Source organism: Elgaria multicarinata, chromosome 1 (genome assembly GCF_023053635.1).
Source record: "Elgaria multicarinata webbii isolate HBS135686 ecotype San Diego chromosome 1, rElgMul1.1.pri, whole genome shotgun sequence".
NCBI lineage: Eukaryota > Metazoa > Chordata > Lepidosauria > Squamata > Anguidae > Elgaria > Elgaria multicarinata.
The window spans coordinates 105,807,108-105,830,609 of record NC_086171.1 but is presented as its reverse complement, the minus strand read 5'-3'; the positions used below and the strand labels follow the sequence as shown (position 1 = coordinate 105,830,609).

Sequence of the window (23,502 nt, the reverse complement as noted above, 5' to 3'; positions counted from 1 at the left end):
AGGGGGGGATGGCCTGGCATAGAATGAATGCCTTGCCTGAGCTGATCAGATAATTAGTTTGCACCTTCAACTGTTTGCCTTTTAAGGCAGATCCCATTCATCAGCAAAATGAGATACTTATGTGGGCCTCGTTGTACTCAAAGCCAGCACAACTTGAAAACTGCTGCGATCCAATGGATACAGAAGAGTCGGATTGAAATCCCAATTCACCCACAGCATCCTTGGCTAACTTCTGCAGTACGTTTGCTACTTGCCCCCTTCCCCGCCCTAAACAGACCGTGCTCCTATGTATTTAGCAACGGTCTGACATGCAAAAATTAAACAGGTGAATAATTCCCTCTGCGTAGCGGAATCAGATTTAGGGCTCGATTCTATCGGATCTGCCCTTGATACTTGTAAGCTCCCGAACTCAAAGGCTTATGATTATTCCGTGCAGAGCGGGAGGCGCGGCAGAGGCAATCTTCGCCTATGCTCCAACTCCTGCTCTGAAAATTAGCTAAAGGGGCTTTTAGGCTTTTTCGCCCATCTAGCTGACGGAGTGGAGGGGGAGAGAGGCCTGGAGATATGGTGTAAGCTGCCGCCTCCCCTCCCCTCCCCACCCATGGGAACACCCCCTTTCTCTTCCCTCTGAGGTCACCTTTGCAACCTCAGAGAGGCAGACAGTGCACGATCCTATGCACCCCACCCCTCCTCCAGACTCTGTCTAGGGACATAGGAGTGCTCTCTTATTAATTTTAAAGCAGTATTTTAAAGTTGTTCCTTTACTAAAAAAAATACTCATGTATGGAATTATGGGACTAAATTCACCTGCTATGCGTCTGTGAGTCACAGATGGTGGTTATAGGTACAGGGACATGGATGGAAGTGGGAGGTGGCCTGTCCTTGAACAAGCCATTCTCAGTTTCTTTCCATCCATAAATTTGGAGTAGCACTAATCCCGCTATCTAGGATCATTTCCAGGATGAACAAATTGGTGATACCCACCCATAACAGAGGGGCTAGGATAGACTATGAAACCTAAAGAATGAACAAGAGTTTCTCAATTTGATTATGGACATGCAGTTACTATTCCCTTGGATTTAGATCCTTTTCCATTTGTTTTTCAGCCTGCTTTTCGAACTGAAACTGCCTTGGATGATCTACACTGGGAGATGGACAAGGGGAATGCAACCCTGCTGATTCTCCTGGACCTCTCAATGACTGCCAATACCACCAACCATGGTATCTTTCTGGATCACTTTAGCTGGGATACAATTAGGTGGTACCATTCTAGGTGAAGAGATTCACATGAAGCTGAGATATGGGCCAGCCTTAGGATAAATAGCACATCTTTGACAAGGAGTGTAGTGACATTGTGGTGTAGGGGCTAAAATGTTGGACTGGGAGTTGGGAGATCCAGGTTCTAGTCCCCACTCGGCCATGGAAACCCACTGAGTGACTTTGGGCCAGTCACAGACTCTCAGCCCAACACACCTCATAGGATTGTTGTTGTGAGGATAAAATTGAGAGGAGAATTATGTATGGCACCTTGGGTTCCTTGGAGGAAATAAGGTGGGATATAAATGCAATAATAAATAAAAAATAAAAAATAAAGGAGTACCTTCACTACCCCCTGCAAACTTATGGCATCCTTTTAAAAAAATAATATGCCCATACAGTTTATAGTATTTGTACAGTTTATAGTGCTTGGTATTGTTGACCCAAAGTAAAGCCAAGTTCCTCTCATTTTTATCTAGAATGAATGATATTAAACTGGAAATGGGTGGGTGGTACTTTAAAGCTGACAGGCATTCATACTTGTTGTTAGGTACTAGAGATGCGCACTGATACAAATATTCGGTTCAGACCTGTGTTTGGAAAACAGAGCAATTTGGCTTGGACTGATTTGAAGAATGTCCGATTCACATTGGATCCAAAGCCAAATCTTGATTCAGAATTCATGCCTCCCTTTGACTAATAGATTAACTGGATATTATGAATGATGAGACCCATTTTGCAAAGATTGGGCATTTCTGGATTAATCCATATCTATGGGCTTGTCGACGCCTAGTGCTGGACTTTAACTTCAGCTAAAGTGCGACTCCGTTGATTCCCTTGGACCTTTCAGCGGCTTTCAATACCATTGACCATGGTATCCATCTGGATAGGTTATCTGGAGGCACTGTGTTGCAGTGGTTCGGCTCCTACTTGGATAATTTTAATTTTTGTGAACTGCCCAGGAAGCTTCAGATATTAAGTGGTATAAAAATGCAATAAATAAATAAATAAATAAAATTTTGCAACCCCGCTGGAGGTTGATAAGAGAAAATGCTAGAGCAGTTAATCATACAGAAAATCAGCAGACACTTCCTTTGTGCATGGGTATTTTGGGCTCAGAGGAGACTTTCATAATTTTCCTTATTTTATTCTCACAACTTCAGTTCTCACAACATCAGGGCAGTTTGGGAATTACTGATTAATGTTGTTGTTTTAAATATGCCTAATAGTGTTACATGTTTCTTCTCTTTTTAATTTCCCTTTGCAAAACAGATTCTACCATCCTGCCTACCAATCCATGTTTCTATATAATATCCCACACCTCCACTTTCCATTTTGTGAATCTAATGAAGTAGGGTATTGCCCTATTACCTCAATATGTGATAATGGCCATTTTCTTAGGCTCTCTTCTCTCTCTCTGTCACACACACACACACACACACACACACACACACACACACACACACTTCAGCATGGGAATGAAATCGCCTACAGCATGGATATCACACCACAGATTAAACAGGTCCCATATTGTTGTGTGTAACTGTGTGCACAAATGTATAGGAAATGGAATATATATGGGCTTTTAAAAAGGATGGACCAATATGTATCAATACACATAAAATGACCAATATGTGTATCAACAGCTATTAACCACGACAGCTTGATGAAGCCTCCGTAATCCTCAGAGCCAATTAGTATCATACACCTCGTACATGTGGAAGGCTATCACCTTTATGCTCTGTGCATCTGAGTTTCAAGTGGCCACAGAATGCTGTACTAGATGGAACTTAATACAGACCCAGCAGGACAGTTATTAGGCCTATGAAAGCTTGCTATGCAGCAATCCATTGGTCAGTCTTCAAAGTCTCATGGGACACTCTCTTGCTTTTGAACTTCTTCTGCACTCCTTGAACTCTATTTTGTTGTTCAGATCATTCAATGCCCTTTACTCCCTACCCTACTCATTATGGAAAACACTTTATAGTGAAATAATCAATTAACTGTATCATAAGGAGAATAAAAGAGTGTGCGAGTACATTTTTTCCAGACACAAATCTGCTTTCTTGGGATTTTAAAACAATCCAATACATGTGGATCCTGGCATTTTGAACTCTCCTTGCATTACATTGACATCTGATGCAGGATCAAATGTGCTTTTGAAGGGCCAAAGAGTCCTGTCGTAACCATATTAGCAGAGCTTAATTTGTAGAAAATACAAAAAAATGAATGAAAGAAAACATTTTAAAGATTTATACCCCACTCTTTGATCTAAATAATCCGCAGTGTGGCTTATAACAGACAATACCAATCAATATAAAGTCACCACAGTGGTGGAAGAGCTTAGAAACATGCTGGAAGATGATGACAGACAGATGGATTACATGATGTTAAAGCCTCTCCCCAGGTCTCTGGTGCTCCTGTAGGTATTGTGCTTATAGGAGCTGTGGCAAACCTGGGGGAAATAGCTCCCCTCCAGGAAGTGCAGATATAACCGCAACTCAAAGATGAGACTTCTCAGCTACCCCAGTGCCAAACATGGGCCACGAGCCAAATTCTGTCCAGCCTGCATGGGGAGGAGATGCTGGCCTGGGAGGACATGATGTTAGTATCTCTACCTAGCTCTCTGATGTTGCTTCTGCTATACGTAGAGACTCTTGGCAAGTCCAGAAGAAAGACCCACTCCCACTCAAGGAAGCGTATATCCATTGCAGAGGGGAGGCTCAGTACCCAACCAGACATCAACAAATTTCCAGTAAATGGAGACTTCCTGGCAATTCAATAAACATGTTCAGAAACAAACCAAGAGAAGATAAGGAGAAGAAGGCATGCTATTACAAATTCCAAAGATGTAGCTGTGTTAGTCTGTTGCAGCAAAAATAACAGAGAATTTTGCTTAAAGATTAACAGATTTATTGTGGAATACGCTTTCATGGGACAGAGCCAAGACTTCATCAGTCTTTCATGATGAAGACTGCATGAAGGAGTTCTGTGATACGTTTCTGGAAACTGGCCAAATGACAAAAGAAACCAGACAATTCAGGGTTTGGCTTGGTTTTTCCATCTAGCTGACAGGTCAGGAGTTTCGAGGGCGCATCCCTAAACAGGAGGAGGAGCTCAACCCTGGTAAGCCCTGTATACTTTTATGGGCTACCTTGTTGGTAATTTCATACCCAAAAAATCCCATTTGATTTCACTGTTTCCCAGGACGATGGGTACTTTCCCATCCATGTTCTCCTTGCTTACCCCCGCCCACCCTTTCAGAAGCTTCACATCCTTTGTCCTGTGCTTAGCAGGGAGCCTCACATGAAACCCAGCCTCAGACAAAGCACTGCAAATACCAAGGAAGTGCCTGGGGAGAGATTGGTAGGGAAACTGAGTTCCGATCTGCAGAGGAAAAGATCCCCCTAGAAGATCCAGTCTGTGCTAGTCAACATAACACTAAATATCTAATGTGACTGTTTCGTCACATAAGAATGTTGAGAGCCAACCAGAGACAGCCAAGTTATTCTAGTCCAAATGGCACTGCCCATAAAGGTTAAAAAATATAATAAAAAAACCAAATAACTGACCATTTTGCTGCCATTTCATGATATCCCAAAATCTATTGGCAGAGATGGCCCACTTCACCTTGCCTAATTCTTTGGCCCCAACCAATGTTCCACGTTCTGCATATGTGTGTGTGTTGGATAGGACCTGCTTCCCTGATCATTCCCAAGAAATCAGAAGGTGTATGACATCCCTTCTGACACTTCTGCATATTTGTAACACCCCTGTTCTCCTGTCAAGTATCACTGTTCTCCAGCCATTACACATTGCTGAGGGATCTTCTTGGCCTGCATTCAGCTGTGGTCTGTCCTGTACTGATTTCCAAAATAAGGAGGGTGTTTTATTTGAATCTGTCACTCTCATTAATTGGGGCTCACAGATCCTTTGAAGGGCAAAGAGAAGAAAAAGGTGGCAGTAGCCCATATTAGCGAAGAAGGGAGCTGATTTTGTTTTTAAATGGAACATATCTAACATAATTACAGCACCTGGAGGATACAGCGTTCCCAGAATACTGGGTACTGACATTCAAGAGTATAACATGAAGGGCATAACACCTCCTCCTTTTTGCCTTGCTGGTCCTTCCACCTCTGTATAACTGGCAAAAGTCAACAGCTAGTGACAAACTTAAGGTCACACAGTGAGCTTCACAGCTGAGTGAGGATTTGGGCCCTGATCACCCAGATCCTAGTCAAACACTTTATTTACGACACCGCACATGCACAAGTTTTCATTAGTATGTGCATACACACTAAGTTAGGGGTGGGCAAATCATGGCCTTCGACTCCCATCAGCCCTAGTTAGCACAACCAATCATGAGGGATGATGGGAGTTATAGGCCAAAACATCTGGAGGGCCTCAAGTTGCCCAACCCTACACTAAGGTGTCATGGGAAGGTGGTGCCTGCATTTGTAATGTGTGGTAATGTTATGAGAGTTGCATTCATGCGTGGGTAAGTGAGAGGGAAAGAGACTAACAACTACTCCACACAGATGAAACAGTCAGTATAAGCACAGAAAGAAGATGTTTCTACAGGTTTCTAGCCCACATGGTTGTGGATATGCATTCTGACAACAGCTGCTGTAATCGGGCAGTCATGTTTTCCCTTCTTAAGAAGAGATAAACTCTTATTAATCCAAAAGCTCAATGAACTTCAACTATTAAAAGGCAGATTTGGGACAATAAATTCAGCAAACATTCTTGCTGTAAAGAGGTATTTAGAAGAATGGTGTTATGCTCTCTGGCTTCACTCTCCCCTCTAACTCGGAGGAGGACTCAGAGTGGGAAGGGGGGAGTTATGTCCTCTTATGTTCTTATGAAGCTTCATCAGTGAAATCCGTCATCTGTTACTCCAGGACCTTCCAGACGCCTCTAAATTATCTTGGCCTTGTATTTATGTATTGCATTTTTATACCGCCCAATAGCCAAAGCTCTCCTCTGAAGTATCTTGGCATTGTAAAAGGGCTGCTTACTTCTTGTGGAAATGAGGAAATGGTCCAGATAAAAACCTCTGCCTTATCAAGAGAGTTTGGCTAGCTCAGGAGTGAGCAGAAGGTAGATCTCCAGAAGGCCCTGCCAGCATGACCAATGGCCAGAAAGGCTGGGAGCTGAAAGCTAAAATATCTGCTCATCTGCTTTCTGCCAACCCTAGACTAGACAGCACTGTGGATCCCTTCTAACTTTATGACCCTGTTCAGACAACACGCTAAGCCACAGCGGTGAAGCATTTTGAGCTAAACATTACAGCTTAGTGTATTGTATGAATCATGCTCTAGCAGGTCTTGTAAACCATTCCTAACCATGGTGGCTACATAATCATGGTTTAAACTAATCATTGTGCTGCAACTATTGCTAAACCATGGCTTAGCGTGTTGTCTGAAAAGCTCTTATGATTCTTTATGCTTTATCCCTTATATTTTTCTTCCCACTTCCATCCCAATTTCTCAAATCAAACAAAATAACTGCAAAAGAAGCATATTTGCATGACTGTTGATTTGCATAATTTATTTTGAGTGCAGAATGGGAGTTTTCTCTGGCATAAAGTAACATTAACCCACACATGAGACCAATCAAAGGTAAGATGAAAAACACAGCTAAAAGAAAAAGGTCCCATAGTGTTCTTGCCCACGTTGCACTAAATGCAGAGACACAAGAAAACTCAGAAGAATATCCTGCTATGGCTCTCTCAAATTCCTTTGCTTGCCCGACAGCTCCTGAGAACACATCAAACTTTAATGGGCTCGTTCCTTAGTGGGTGCACAAGCTGAATATAGATGGACGCAGAACATTCCAACTGTGTTTTATGCCAAGAAGGAATGGCAAAAGTAAAAGGTGCAAAGAAGGAAGGAAATCAGTGGAAAGGAATCAAAGTGAAGATTTTACAACACATTGACTAGAGAATCAGAAGATGTGGCTCATCCATGGGATAAATGGGTCTTTCGTCCCATGTACCAGACCAGAAAAGAGCACACACTGTCATGATCATTAGTCACAACTAACCACCCTTGACTGATTGTTCTCCTGGGACATGGACTGTAGTACTGCTCCCTGAGCTGCTGTATCCTTGTGGAAAGCCACAGGTTTCTAAGGCCCAATAAAAAAGGGGGCGAAACATGTGGGCTTTCCACAAATAAAATCTTTGCACCCTGAGATTTTTCTCTCCTTTTGAGTATATCTGAACTGGGCCTTTCTGTGTGCAAGGAAACACCTACCCTGCTTGAGTGACAGACTCAGCACCTCCTGATCTTGATTTGGCTTTTTCCTTCCGGCCTGTTCTTCATGGCTGTCAGTCCTACAACCCAGTTATTTTCCTGTTACTGCCTCTTCTGCCCAGACTACTGCCTTTTTGACATTATCACCAGCTTGCCTCTTTAGCACATGGTTTTGTTTTCTTGTCCTTCAGTCAGATGTGGCGGCCAGATGACTTGCTGTTTTCCAGGGCCCAGTGAAGAAGAGGTCAGGAACAGACCCTGACTTTCTCCATGCTTCAGAGAAGAACAAGGGCCATAGCTAGACATAAGGTTTATCCCTGGATCGTCCAGGGGTCAAACCTGTTCATCTAGGTGACACACAGGGGATCCAGTGTTCAGGCAGGGGCAAACCCTGGATGATCCTAGGATAAACCTTAGGTCTAGCTGTGGCCAAGGTCTCCCTCTAGCATTGTGTTGGACTTCAGAGGCATTTGAAAAGCAGTTTCAGAAGGTCGTGTGACAGGGCACAAGCCTTCACCCCCACCACCCCCATCCTTCTGAGCATTGCACTGTCAGGGAGCACAAGCAGCGGCGGGGCCTGACAGCAGGGATTTGGTGGTTTAGGGGAAGCAAAGTGGTTTAGTTTAGGATGGTCATCTGTTCTCCCAGGCTTTTGCCAGTTTTGTTGTTGTTGTTTATTCGTTCAGTCGCTTCCGACTCTTCGTGACTTCATGGACCAGCCCACGCCAGAGCTTTCTGTCGGCCGTTGCCACCCCTAGCTCCCCCAAGGTCAAGTCTGTCACCTCCAGAATATCATCCATCCATCTTGCCCTTGGTCGGCCCCTCTTCCTTTCGCCTTCCACTTTCCCTAGCATCAGCCTCTTCTCCAGGGTGTCCTGTCTTCTCATTATGTGGCCAAAGTACTTCAGTTTTGCCTTTAATACCATTCCCTCAAGTGAGCAGTCTGGCTTTATTTCCTGGAGTATGGACTGGTTTGATCTTCTTGCAGTCCAAGGCACTCTCAGAATTTTCCTCCAACACCACAGTTCAAAAGCATCTATCTTCCTTCGCTCAGCCTTCCTTATGGTCCAGCTCTCGCAGCCATAGGTTACTTCGGGGAATACCATTGCTTTAACTATGTGGACCTTGTGGTCAGTGTGGTGTCTCTGCTCTTAACTATTTTATCCAGATTTGTCATTGCTCTCCTCCCAAGAAGTAAACGTCTTCTGATTTCCTGGCTGCAGTCAGCGTCTGCAGTAATCTTTGTGCCCAGAAATACAAAGTCTGTCACTGCCTCCATGTTTTCTCCCTCTATTTGCCAGTTATCAATCAAGCCAGTTGCCATAATCTTGGTTTTTTTGAGGTTTAACTGCAACCCAGCTTTTGCACTTTCTTCTTTCACCTTTGTCATAAGGCTCCTCAGCTCCTCCTCACTTTGAGCCATCAAAGTGGTGTCATCTGCATATCTGAGATTGTTAATGTTTCCTCCTGTGATTTTAACTCCAGCCTTGGATTCGTCAAGCCCAGCACTTCGCATGATGTGTTCTGCATACAAGTTGAATAGGTAGGGTGAGAGTAACCCTCTGGGTAAGAGCTCTGGCTATTGGGCGGTATAGAAATGTAATAAATAAATAAATACAACCCTGCCGTACTCCTTTCCCACTCTTAAACCAGTCCGTTGTTCTGTGGTCTGTTCTTACCGTTGCTACTTGTTCGTTATACAGATTCCTCAGGAGGTAGACAAGATGACTTGGTATCCCCCTACCACCAAGAACTTGCCACAGTTTGTTATGATCCTGTGGGGTGGGGTTTTTTTGGGGGGGGGGATTTATGTTTTCTCTGATAGTGTGGAGACATTTTTGGGGGGTTTGGCTTTTTAAGTAATATCTTGTTTTACTGTATATCAGTCTGCATTTCATTTGAAAAAGGGGTGTAAAAGTAATGGAACATCAATCAAACAGCAACTGAAGACCATAAAAATGGTGGCCCTTAGCATCAGCAGCTATAGTTGGGGTTAGATGGGAGGTCCCCAGACTTCACGGTATAGAAACTTTGAGCCATTCAGCAGGATCTCACTAGGGTGTATTTATTTGATCTTCCCTCTCCCCTCTACCTCCAAGAATTACAGACTCTTTCCTTGTTAAGTCTGCTCTTTGCATTTGTCAAGTATGAAATGTCAGTGAATGGATCCAACACATATGTTAAAAGACCTGATGATGCATTGGAAGCATTTTTTTACATAAGCACAAACACTAAAAGGGTTGTTTTGTGAATGTCAAGAAAAACAGGATTTAGCATCACCTCGTTTTTGTTTTTTTAAAAAATAATCCTTCAAATGAAAAAGAATGTCTTGCTCCTAACACTTTGATTTTAAATAATCATAATTATTATTGGTAAGAATATACAATTTCATAATACTCAAGTATGTCAATGTTCTGAACAAACAGCTGGTTGGAAAATATGCCTAACACACATTAAGACATAATGGCACGGAGCTGAAATAATAGACAAACAACTAATGTACATGTTTATTTAGAAGTACATTCTGTTGATCCCAATGGGGCAGACTCCCAAGTAAGTATCCATAGAAGCATTCGTATTCATTAGCAGGAAGGCCTCCAAAGCTACGCACTCATGGAATTTTGGGGTTGGACATTTCAGACTTTTTTTTTAACAATTGGGATTGCTTCAAAAGTAGTTTGTAATATGAAATGGGAGTCCACTGTTAAAAGTAAAAAAAAAAACACCTCTACTTAGTTCAGTTTACATCTAATTTATTTTGGGATGTTTTGTGTAATGTTATGAAAATTCTATTTACTAGCTGTACCCGGTGTAACATACGCCATTGTAGCATATCTTAAAGTTTATTAATTAAATATCATCACATTTTATTTATTTATTCATTCGCAGCAGGCAAGCGGCCTCCCACCTGGCTACCAAGGGCCCCGGCCGTGCCTCACTCATGCTCTGGACCGTGACACTGCCCACTTTGTGGGAGGAGGAGCGAAGAGGCAGAAAGGGGGTAGGATTACCTTGGAAAGCCCGGAAGAGTCGGGCGAGGGGGTTAGCAACCTGTATCAGCTGATGTTACACGTTATTACTGTTGCTTAGCAACCTGTAGCAGCTGAAGCCATTCTAGAATTCCTGAAGGCAAAGTGGGCATGGCAAAACGGTAACATACCTAAGCGTGTGTGTGTGTATATGTATATATATATATATATATATATATATATATATATATATGATACAAAATTTACTTAATTTATTCTTAGATGTTAATAAGTGTGTTATGCTGAGTGGTTTTTGTTGTTGTTGAATAGCTGAAATAATTGACAGTGGATAATGAATATGTTGTATGGCAGTATGTTGTATTTTTTGTTGTTGTTGAAATAAATAAAGTGTTAAAAGCTGGGGGGGGAAGTAAACACACACACACCCCACACACACTATGTGGTCTCAATCCCTTGGCCATGCCCTAAAAACTCTTTGAATCCCAGCTTAAAGCTGCAAGGGACTCTGACTAAGCATGTGTTATTCACACAAGTATAAAAAGGCTCAATAACTTTACTGAAGTACTTTCCCTCGCCCCCACAGGTAGGCTTGCAGCATTGGCTTTGTGCTCCCTCCCTCTTATGTCCGTTCTTCCCAGACAGAGTCTGATCTAATTTCAGGCAAGGATCCTCTTCACCATCCCCCGCTCACCACGCCATCACCTCCGCCTCCATGACTCCTTTGCCAAGGAGAAGTTAGCTTGCTCATCGCAGGCTTCCCGTCCACCAAGAGGCTTCCTGACTGGCTTCCAGTTCCCAAGGCTATGGGCTCCTACTCCATCTCTCTCTCTCTCTCTCTCTCTCTCTCTGCCAGTCAGGGCCGGTGCCAGACTATTTTGCACCCTAGGCAAGACGAGCTACTTGCACACCCCCCCCAAATTGCGCAGAAGTCCAAACGTGTGCGCCGAGTGGAGAGCTGGGACTGGCTCACTTCGATTTGGGACCGAGCCGTCTGGAATTCCCCGGGACTTACTTCCGTGCAAACGCAACCCACTATGCAGCCTGGCGTCCCAATGCCCTCCGCATGTTTACTTGGGGGAATAAGGCTTCCGAGTAAGGAGGCATAGGCGGATTGAGCCGCACTGGTGCCTCCCGGTGCAACGCTTTCTCGGATGCAAGTCCCGTTGATCCACGTGTGCAGGGTCGGGAAACAGGAGAGTTTGCCTTCCAAGGAGTCCACAAGTCCCTAGTTTTCCTGGGGAAGGGAGAGAGAGTCCCGCTTGCCCGCCCGCCTGGACATCACAGCCTGTTTGAGGAGAGAGGAGAGGCGACCCAGTGCCCTTTCCTCGGGAGTAAGGCAGAAGCTGGCTTGAGCCAGGGTCGACCTTGCCACATGCTTTTTCTTCTTCTTCTGGCGGGGGCCTCCCGGCTCTGGGACGGTGGCTTCCAGGTGGCTAGAGCGGCTCTGGGAGGGCGGCTTCCGGGCGGAAGTCTGAACGTGGAGCTGCCCCACCCCCACCCCAGCATCCCGTGTTTCGCTTTGGCTGGGCGGGCGTGGGGCGCTATCTCGCCCGCCCAGGCCCAGCTGAATCCTTGGGCTGGCCCTTGCCTGGCTCATAGCCAACAACGTGCGTGAGTGCTGCGCGGCGCCCCTCTTAGCTTGGCACTCTTGGCGGCTGCCTGAGTGGCCTCAACGGTATTACCAGCCCTGCTGCCAGTTTGCACTCTGCTCTCCCCTCTCTGCTTCACCTGGGACCCTTTTAAAGGTCCACTTGCTGGAGCAGTGACCAATCTCCCTTGTCTCTTTCTGTTCTGTTTCCTGGAGACTACACCTCCTGGGTGGCCGTTGCTCTCCCGCTGCCCTTTGCATTTCCTTGTTTGCTTCTGCTCTTGGAAGAACTGTGCTTGGAAGGAGCTGGGCAGATTGCAGCAAGAAACAAGCCAAGCTCGCAGGGTGAATCCCTGCCCTCCCATTATCCCCATCTAACATTTGAGCAGCTTAGGTTGCAACTTTCTTAAGGCTCCCCATGACTCCATGTTGGCACGGAGATTTGAACCAGGGGCCTTCCTGTCTCACAGCTTGATCACTTAATCCCTATGCTACAGTTGCTCTCACAGGTGTAACACAGTCACCTGGAGCTGCTCCCACTGCCTGGTGGATGAAAGACCACCCCCACCTCCCAATATTTTAGGACCATGAAGAGTCAGTTTTTCAGGGCCATTCGCTTCTCAGATACCTCCCCTGCTGAGACTAGAAGTAAAGGATGATAATTAGAGTCAACTCTAATATAGTGTCCTATTTCCCACAGACAGGGAGTGCCAGGACTGCATGCATGCTTAATAGGCAACTTTCTAATGTTGATAATTATGCTAATTAGAAACTAATGGTTTTACATATTTGATCCCACTCAGTGATTGCTAATGATTTCAGTCTCAAAGTTTGACCAATTTTGAGCTGCTTATGAAATAAGGTTTGGGTTTTTTTTAATCACCACAAGGGAAACATAATAATCTCTCCCCCACCAGCATTTGTTTATTTTTTCTGTTTGTTTGCTTATTTTCTCTCTCTCTCTCTCTCTCTCACACACACACACACACACTTCGTGCCTTCAACATGTCATTTTAGTAATGACATTTACCATTTAGCTGGTTAAATGGTAACCAGCTAGGTATCATTTAGGAAAGGAGAGATGAAGAGGCCCTCACCACCTCTACCCTGTTTTAGAAACATGTGATTATTCCTCAGGTAGACTTTTATCTCTGAAATTCAGGAAATCAGTTTGCAATCCCAATGAAATTGCTAAAAAGCAGTGTACTTCAAGGGTAATACAGTAAGAAGAGGGCAGTTGGAAGTATTAGTTTCAGTGTATTGTTAAAATATTTGTTCTATATCTGACCGGCTACATGATGAAAGTCACTGGGAAGAAGAAGCTGGATTTTTAAACAAAACAAAAAATGGGACCCAACCTGCAGCCAATTAGGGCTGTTAAGAGGACACTCTGGAGCCCTGTCACTAGTACTGAGGAGGGCCACAGGGGGTGTGGGGGGAGGGGACCACCTGAATATGTCAGGGGCTTTTCTACCTGCATGAACACTTCTACCCCCTTTTACATTTTAACCCTTGAAAAATCTGTCATGAAATGCACCTCCTGCGTTTTGAGAAAGTATTTGCCAAACCCACCACATGCCCGGTTCAGCAGCTTAGCCTTATAAATAATAAAACAAGTTGATAATTAGGTAATAATCTTAACATTTATGGGCACACATAGCCCACTTCGGCTGATATGCCAGCTGTGCCCCTTTCTAGAGTCGGAAGACCTAAAGACGGTAGTGCATGCACTGGTAACTTCGAGGCTCGACTTCTGCAATGCGCTCTACATGGGGCTACCTTTGTGCCTAGTCCGGAAACTTCAACTAGTTCAAAATATGGCAGCCAGGTTGGTCACCGGTACACCTAGGGGTGACCACATTACACCAGTCTTAAAATCTCTTCACTGGCTGATAATTAGTTTCCGGGCAAAGTATAAAGTGTTGGTTATCACCTTTAAAGCCCTACATGGTTTAGGTCCAGGCTACGTGCGCGATCGCCTTCTCCCGTACAATCCGCCCAGCACACTCAGGTCCTCTGGGAAGAATTTACTCCAGCCAACCCAGAGGACCTTTTCTTCTGCCGCTCCCAGTTTGTGGAATGGCTAGCCAGGAGAGATTCGTCAACTTAACAGACTTCCAGAATTTAAGAAAGCTATAAAGACTGATCTCTTCCGGCAGGCCTACCCAGCTGAATTTTAAGATGCCTTTTTTAATGGTGTGCTGCTTTTAATGATGCACTGGTTTTAAACGATTGAATTAGATGTATGTATTTTATGGTGTTTTTATTTGTGTTGTACCCCGGCTCGATCCAGAGGGAGAGGCGGGTAACAAATAAACTTTTTCTTCTTCTTCTTCTTCTTCTCCTTCTTCTTCTTATTATTATTACCAAAAATATCAGCTTCTACCCTCAGTTGCAAAGCCTTGAATTTCAGAAGCATACAGCCTCTACCGTTAGATTAACACAAGTCCATCTGGAAGCGGTTGTGTAAAACTAGTGTAGAAACAAACAGGGCTGGATGTATGAGAATTTCATTTCAGTTTGCAAAACACTCAAAATGCCCTGTTTGCATCTCTGAATGCAAACAAGAGTGGAATGTTATCTGAAAACATTTGCGAATTCCTGAATTTGTCTACACAAAATATGCACTTTAAAAATGCACAATTTTTAAAAAGCACAATTTTTAAAATACACAATTTAAAGTATGTACAATTTAAAGTGTGCATTTTCAAAATGCACACTTCAAAAAAAAAAATAGAATTTTCATGTTTTGGTGATTGCGAGGGAAAATTCACAGTTTTAGGAAAAATGCAGACTTTTCCCACTCAAGCAAAAAAAAAAGAACAGGTTGCAAACAAGGACAGGACTGAGCCAAATCAAGCTTTGAAATGAAGTTAGGAGAATTTTGGTGAGCTTGAGTATCCCTGGTTCTCCTATCCCTAGATAAATCAGTATGCCAAATATGCTATAGAGCAGGCACTAGTAACAGAACAGGTTTAATTAAGATACATTCCCTATTTATACCCTTTAGCTTGGATTCAATGCTTCACTGCCTGAAATGAAAATGGCTCAGTCACACACATATACCATTTTAGACCATGTATGATTATTCTTCAGGATTACAGAAGCATCCATTATTCTGGGTGTACGCTCACTGACAGCAATGATTTGTTTGCCAACAAAATCAACATTTGTGTGATCTTCACAAATATATGTGCACTGGTGTACCTGGTGTTGTCTTTCCTGTGGGGAAAGCACCACATGTGAAGCAGCCTGAAGTAGCAGCTGAATTTCCACTGTACTAATAACTATTATGTATGATAGATATACAACCCTCCACCCATCTATCCATGGAGAAAAGCTGCTAATGTTACTTAAATTCTTTCAGCTTCCCTTGCACTTCCTTGGACATTTCACTTTAGTGGGAACCTCCAAATTCTCTTTCTATTTTGCTCTAGGTCAGGCCTGTACAATCTGTAGCCCACCAAGCTCAACGTAGCCTCATATGGTGTTCCACCAAAAGCCCAATAAAGCTATCTTTTGCTGCCTACTTGGAAGGAGTTGCAATTTTTTTTTAAAAAATAGGGTCTTGTCAAGTAACTTGTCAAGTAACCATGGCTGATGTGTTGCAGTCAAAGGGTTGGATAGCAAGTTGTACAGGCATGTTTTAGCCAGAATTGAACTACAGCATAGGTGATCTTCTCAACACTCATAATGCCCAAGCAGATACCTCTAAATATACCTCGAATTTCACTTTAGCCAGAACTAAATGGCTGCAGTTATGAAATTGCATGGCAGGCACAGGAGAAGAATACAGTAACGTATCTAGAGAGGGACTTCCAGGGAGTAGGAGTAGGTAGATGCTAAGCATGTAAGGGCACAATCCTATGCATGTTTAGACAGGAAAAGCCTGGCTGGAAAGCATGCTGGGATCTTCTTTCTGTCTAACCATGCATAGGATTGCCCACTAAATTGCAGAGAGGAAGGGTATGTGTATATATGTATGTATATATATGAGACAGCAACTGGTCACAGCAGCTCCTGCCTCTCCTGTCTTCTTTTCTGGATGGATGCCTTTCAGGAGGTATCTGATACACCATGTCCTGTTATAGTCACTTTGTAATATCAGTGTCGGATATACCAGCCCACAGCAGTATATAAGCTTTATATTATAAAGTGACAACATTCTCAAATCAGGATCTGAATAGCCAGCAACTTGCCTCTTATGCCCCACCAATGCAGCAAGGCTGCCTAACTAAATCAGCAACTGGTCAAGCGGCCATGGAGCCAGTACAGCCACACCTGATTTTACAAGCTCTGCCCTTCAGTCTGAACAATTGGTCTTCTAGTGAGAAGAACCTGCCAAGCTGAATTCCCGGATCCCAGTCCAACACTTTAGCCACTACACCACACAACAAACAAACAAATAAATAGAGAAACTGTGAGGTGGGGTGAGTTCAAAACATTTGAGGATAGCTCATGTAGGATAGCTACTGACAAAGATAATAGCCAACACTGCACAAATACCCTAGTACAAATACAGCTGTCTGGTTCTTAATGCATCCTCTACATTAAGCATTATTCACCTTAATGAAGCAAAAGCCAGAAACCTAATAACCTAATTAAGCTTGATAAAATTCAGCTTTGTTTCTTTCCTAGCAGAAGGGCATGTGGTACAACAGGAAAAAGTATTAGACTGTGATGGCAGAAAGAAAAAAAAAAGGCCCCATCCCTCAGAACACATCCATGGTATAGAAACCAAATTAGCTGGAGAGGAGGGAAGCCCTGTAGAGTGGCCATTAACTCCTTCCAAAGCGTGACCTGCGTTATACCACACCAACCTTCCACAAGTTACCATGGCACCTGGGGCCGGAAAACAATGATTGGCTTGCTGCCATTTTGAGGGACAATTCAGCATGGTGTTTATCATTCACGTGTAGCCTCCAATCCACGGCAGAACAATAGTACTGACAATTCCCCCACCCCAACCCCCAAATACTGACTTTTATGGAACACATCAACACACCCTCCAGATAGTGAGAATGTGTATGGAGTGGTTGTGCTGATTTGGGAAGAGGAAACCTCACAAGGTGAAACTGTTTATTAAGGTCCAATGCATTTGAGCCAGATGGCTTCTTCATGGGCAACTAAACCAGTTTCTTTAAGAGACACAGCTAAAGCTATTCTGCACACTATCTGCTAAAGTAACTACCTGCTAAAGTTACTTTAGCAAGTTATGTCCAATATTACTTTAGCTGTCTCTTGATGAAACTGGTTCAGTTGCTCCTGAAGGCAAGCTGCTTCAAGTACAGCTTTTGAGGGTTCATATTTTTTGTTAACCTTTACTTCCAGGCCAGTTAAAACATAGTACCGTATTTCTTCGATTGTAAGACGCCATCGATTGTAAGACACATACTAATTTCAATATCACCAACAGAAAAAAAAAACCCTAAGACACACCCGTGATTCTAAGACGCACCCCGTTTTTAGAGATGTTTATATGGGGAAAAAGTGTGTCTTAGAATCGAAGAAATAGGGTAGTCTTTGCCTCTTACTAGCTATGCAAATAACCCTGAGATGAGGAAAAAGATTGGTTCAATGACCGTTGATGTCACAAAAGCACAGTTAACCCTAAAGCAGGGTGACACATTCCTATTCCCCTGTGGTTTTCCTATGGCAGAGGGACATCTGGAGGGCTCTTCATCAGGTGACCAAACTACCTATTGCTTCCCCTCTGTCTCAGCTTTCGGATGGTATCTCATTCAGCTCTGCCAGCAAAGAGGTATAGGAAGAGAAGGCAGACAGCCAGTGGGCTCCTCCCTTAGTAAGTCTACCTTCTCACTGCCATTGTCACCAACTGCTCCTCATCCTTTTTCTCATCATCGTTACCACTTGCTTGCTTGGCAGGCACCAAGGGAGTGAATAAGCAGGCATCAACTGCTCCACCATCACCATTTCCTGGGCCAGGTTTCAATGGTGAGAAGGAGCTACTGGCCTCTGCTGATGTATGGGCCATTAGCAGGTGCCCAACCACACCTATCTGTGACAATAGGCCTATACTCTCCTTAAGCATAATCACTGTACTCGACAGTAAAACACCTGGCTGTCAATATACTACCAAACCAAGTTCAAGGAGATGCTATTGACATGTACAGCCTAACCAATTTGACACCAAGCTACATGCCATTCACAGAGATCCACAGATCAAGTGATCCTGGTGAACCCATCACCTATACAGGTATATTTGACAGCAAACAGGAGGACAGCCTTTTCCACAGTGGCACCCCGCCTTTGGAATTCTCTCCCTGCTGCAGTTTGACAGGTGCCATCCTCAATGGTGTTTCGGCACTGGTTGGAAATGCATCTGTTTACCCAGGCATGTGTTGATTTTAATATCTAGTATACTACATTTTATTTGTTTTTTATCTTTGCATTTTATTTAAATTGTTGTTTTAATGAATTTTGTACACTGTTGTGTGATTTGATAATGAAGGGCAGTATATATTTTATATAAATAAATAAATACTGAAAGATTACTGTGCGTATGTGCTGTGGCCACGCTCTGTCCAACTACTAAAGATCAGTCTAAGAACCAGTTTTAGATCATCTTTGGTTTTTCAGGTCAGATTTTAAAATATTCATCATTATCATGAGTTTTTTAAACATAACATCAGGTATGGGCCTTAATTACACATTACTCACACCCACATGCATGTAACAGAACCCCGTTTCTGGTTTAATTTTATTTTTTAAAAAAGCAGCTTTGGAAGGAGATGATTTAGAGCTGAGAAGTAGTGAAGGGGGTGGGCATCACAGACTTACCTTTTATTGGTGATGTCAAACTGGCTTGAGAGATTTCGTGCAGAGAAGTGATAGATACTGAAAGGATTAAGCACCTCTTTCCTCCCCACTCCAGATTTTCCACTCCTGAAGCATTTTCTTTAAGAGGCTGTTTTCACACATGCCAACATATTCCAAATAAACTCCTTCAGCTGAATTTATATTGCCATCGTCAGAGCTCAGCAACAGCTTTGAGTATTTCAATAACTGTGAATGAGAACTACACAAAGCTGGTAGACCAAGATATATTTTCCTCTTCATTTTCTTTGCTAAAATGTGAGCAACATGACTTTCCAGAAGGAACCAGAGAAGTTCCTCTCCACCCACCTCCTTCATTCTGTCACAAGACTTTAATTCCATCCACCACCACCCCTCGAAAATATTGAGAATAACTTACCCACTCAGGACCACAATAAAATCCATCACATTCCATCCATTCCGCAGGTATGAGCCCTTGTGGAAAACGAATCCCAAAGCAACTATTTTAATGCCAGCTTCAAAGCAAAAGATCCCAATAAAATAAGGTTCTGTCTTCTCCTACAGGAAGGGAATAAATGAACAAGTCAAAAGAAGGAAATTATCAAAGATCCAGCATAAATGATGGAAAATCCCATATTGCATTTTGAAACCTAATCCTAGGTAGGTTTAATAAGCAAATCCCATTGAATGCAGTGGGGTTTACTGTCAAGTGGATTCCAGCCTAGATTAATTAGCTAGAGCTAATTTACAACCTCATGGATTCACAATCCCATGTAAGTCTGTTGAATCAATGGGACTTAAGTTTAGCTTCATCTGATTTGACCTATTAATTTTAATAGAGGTGTGACTTAACTTTCCCTGGAACAGGACTCGTATGTCATATCCAGAGAATTTCAGTGTAGTGCCAAAAAGTGGCACCAGGCAGGTCCAAAATATTTCAGGAATTAAGCTGACCATGCCCCCCTCCCCCATGAAAACTTTTACTGCCACCAGTCTTAGCTCTCCTTCCCAAACAGGACAAGTTTGAGGAAGTGAAACAGGGAGTGGAAAGGGCTGGTAAGAGGAAGGGATAATGGCACCAAGCCTCTTCCAAATTAGGACCGTATGCATATGGACCTGCAAACATCCATATCAATATAAGTTCCACCTACAGTATGTGTCTGGTAGCCAGGTGTGAAAACCGTTTGCATTAAGCACCTGCACTACTCAGATGGCACCTGCCCTGGATTGCCAAATACACCAGGGTTTCGAACGACTACCTGCAAACCTAACAATATTATTATATGGCTCCAAACCCAATCTTATTTGTTCAGTTCCCTCCTTCCCCACTTCTAGGAATGTATGAAACCCATTTCCCCATCCTTTCTAAGAAATGATGCTAGTATTATAACAACATTGTTAGATTCCTTCAAAATTTACCTGAACAGAAACCTACAAATTCCATTTTAGATGGAATTCAGAAGCAACTCTAGCTACTTCCAAATTCCTTAACCACCCTGTTGCCCCCCCAAAACTCCCAGGTACTTAACCAATTAATAAAGCCAGATAATAAAACAATAACATTGTTGTACTCACATTCTGTAGTTCTCTGTCTCCCATAGTCAACAAAATGGCCAACTAACCTAAGCTAAACCACAGGAGGAATAATACCTGGCCATAGAGGGGCATTTCTTAACTGGGTGCCCATTGGATGCTAATGTCCCTTCTGTCCAATGGTAAAATTGGGCCTGGAAGCCTCTGATTATGACACACATTCTTGAGCTATAGAAATACTAGCCCCAGCTCTTGCTGAAAGTCTGAAGGGCTTTTTCCTGTTAGGCGTCAGTGTTGCTACTGGTCCTCAGATACACATGGACCCTTGAGACGGAAGTCACACAGGAGAAGAGAAAAAGGGGACAAAATCCACAAAAACAAAACAACCAAAGTCAACTTACTAATCTCCGAGACATAGGTGTCTTATCATCCTCAGGGAGGTGCTGTTCCAGAGCCAGAACGATGCAGTTCGCAATGATGGTTGCCAGAATCATGTATTCAAAGGGAGTGCAGGATAAAGTTAAGGAATACAAAGACAGAAGTAGAACAAGATTCTTGATTCATTGACGTCCTTGCTCGCTCACTCACTCACTCTTACACTCATCCATGACTGATCCATGAACATTCACTATTCTCAATCTCTCATGTGTGCGCACACAGACACACAGAGCAGAAAGATAAGCTTTCATTTTTGGTAGGCAGCACAGTGAAGCATTCCGATAAAGCTGTCAGGAAGCTATGTGAGGGATGGGGGAAAGAGACGAGTGCATTGGCAGCTGTCTTTCTACAGTACAGATACAACTTCCTTATTATTAATGAACAACCTCAGCAGTTTCAAATTCTACAGGAAAGCCAATGTGATACATCAAGTAAAAGTAGGGAAGACTCAGGTTCAAATTCCTACATAGCTGTAAAGTTCACAGGGTTGTTGTGAGGAGAAAATGGAATAATTCAACATTTGCAGCCTGGAAATCCTTGGAAGAAGGATGGGATAAACAGGCCCCCCAAAAAGCACAATGAATAAGTTGCAGCAAAGAAGTTCTAGATTGGGTTTCAATAAACTAATTGTTCAGAGAGGGTGTATAAATCTCCTTTCGTGGTGGCCCCAGGGTCTCAAACTTCAGGCTCTCTAGGCACTTCAGAAACATAAAACAATCATTAAGTCAGGCCTAGCTCATTGCCATCTGAAGAATAGCACCAGTCTGCATCCGTGTTCATCCCATGCTGATGCTATGCAAGAGGTTCTTTGTGCATTAAACTAAGTGCTCCAGCATGGGCTACTGAAAAGACCAATCTGTCACCTTCCGCTATTGGCAGCTCAATTGTTGCTTGAGGGTGCGCAGGAGGGGGAAGTTGTCTTGGTGAAAAGTGCCTTAGAAAGCTGAAAAATGCGATTATTATTGTTGTTATTAATATTACGTGCCGCAGAGTTCCGCTCTCCGACTGGCTGCGTAGGAGGAGATTGACTTTAATGTGGTAGTTTGAGTTGTCAAGGTCATTAAGGCAAGGATGAAACAATCTTTCAAACAATTAGACTCTTCATATCAAAATTGCCAGGTTTATGACATTCTCCAACCTGTCTCCTTTCTCCAGTCTGTATCATGGTTCATATCCCTCCCCTTCTCCCCCAAGTCCAATCATACACAGTCTGTATCATGGCTCATCCCCCTTCCCCTGTACCCCAAGTCCACTCATGCACATTTCAGTTTTCTGGCCTCCCCCTTTCACATGGCCCACCAGTTTTAACAAACTCCCAAGACCATTCCAGTTCAGAATTGCTTCTTGTACAGGGCTGGACAGCATTCACTGGCCCTTGGTACACTGCTAGACATGAAGTGCAGCCAGAACAAATGCACACTGCCAGAACCAACATGGCAGTACTGTCATGGCATACACGACAGAAAAAAAATATGGGCAGAGGGAGAAAAAGGTCCCACTTGCTCAGTCCCAATAGGGCCTTCTGTCAGGTGCTTAGTGCCAGGGTGGGGGCATGAGCAGCCATACCCACATCTAGGTCCATAGTCAACTGATAAGAACCACATTGAGGGCCAGAACCATACCGACATCTAGACCCAGAGTCACCAAGCTGAGTCCCAAGAGCTGGAGAGGTTGAGGGAGTTGGCGTCTGAAGTGTAGCAGGCAGAAAACAAAGGAAGTGTGGCTTTGTTGACCAAACCGGCAAGACCAGAGGGCCAAATTTCTACTCTTTCTACAGAGTCTTGTCAATCTAGAGGCCTCATACTAGAGCCTGCAAATTGCAGGAGCCAACCTTGCACACTCCTATTTCCTCATGTGCCTGAAGGGGTGTATGCTCTGAGCATACAAAGTTCCAGCTGTCACACTAGGCTAAATTCTAGCCTGTGGCCATGAGGTTCCTTGTTTGAGCCATGGAGTCCTTGACACCTGCAAGGTAGAGAAGCAAAACCACAGGAAGGTAAAGGCAGGCACTGAGAAGCAGCTACTACAAAACACCAGGCCTGCTCTGTGTTTTGAGGAAGTAAGAGGCATCTCACCTGTTGGATTGCAAGCCTCACAATTCCCATCTCTGGTATGGCGAATGTGACAGTGTTCTGAAATCTGGAGAGGGTTTCCCCTGCTTTACTGCTTCTGTTTCCCCAGTCAGGAATGCCTTGCACTACAAAGGAGGGACTTCCAGTCAGGAATTCCACCACCACCCTGCCCCAATAGCAGCAGAATGTGGTGGTGAGGCTTCCCCCCACCCCTCTTCCTTCTGTGGTTGTGCAGGTAGATTGTGGGCTATTTCTTTCCTCCAGTAAATATAAAGAAAATACAAGGGTTTTTTTTCTACAAAAGAATGTGGGGGGGGATTGATACCCCTCTAAACAGGATCAGAGATGAGGGGGAACTGAAATGCTTAGGTTAGCACAACTGGAGGCAAGAAGGAGGAGTCACCAAGGAGCATGGCAGCTATACTGCTCCCAGATATTTTCCTGAGGTAAAAGTGGCTTATGGAAGAGGCTAAATTTGGAATCCCCCTCACCTATGTAGAAGAATGTTGAGGAAAAAGCACACTTTTAAAAAACGCTAAGGTGAGGCTTCCAAAATTGATAATCTGGAA

The 23,502-nt window shown here is 43.6% G+C and overlaps 1 protein-coding gene across 1 annotated transcript in view; it reads right to left on the bottom strand.

The window, feature by feature from the left end:
- The window catches only part of CACNA1E (calcium voltage-gated channel subunit alpha1 E), a 287,767-nt gene that overhangs the window by 232,669 nt on the left and 31,596 nt on the right, over positions 1 to 23,502 (bottom strand). Inside the window, exons 2-3 of the mRNA XM_063134500.1 lie at positions 20,825 to 20,930; positions 19,309 to 19,448 (exon numbers count right to left, since the gene is read on the bottom strand). Coding sequence (XP_062990570.1) covers positions 19,309 to 19,448; positions 20,825 to 20,930 — 246 coding nt within the window. The remainder of the gene's footprint in view (positions 1 to 19,308; positions 19,449 to 20,824; positions 20,931 to 23,502) is intronic.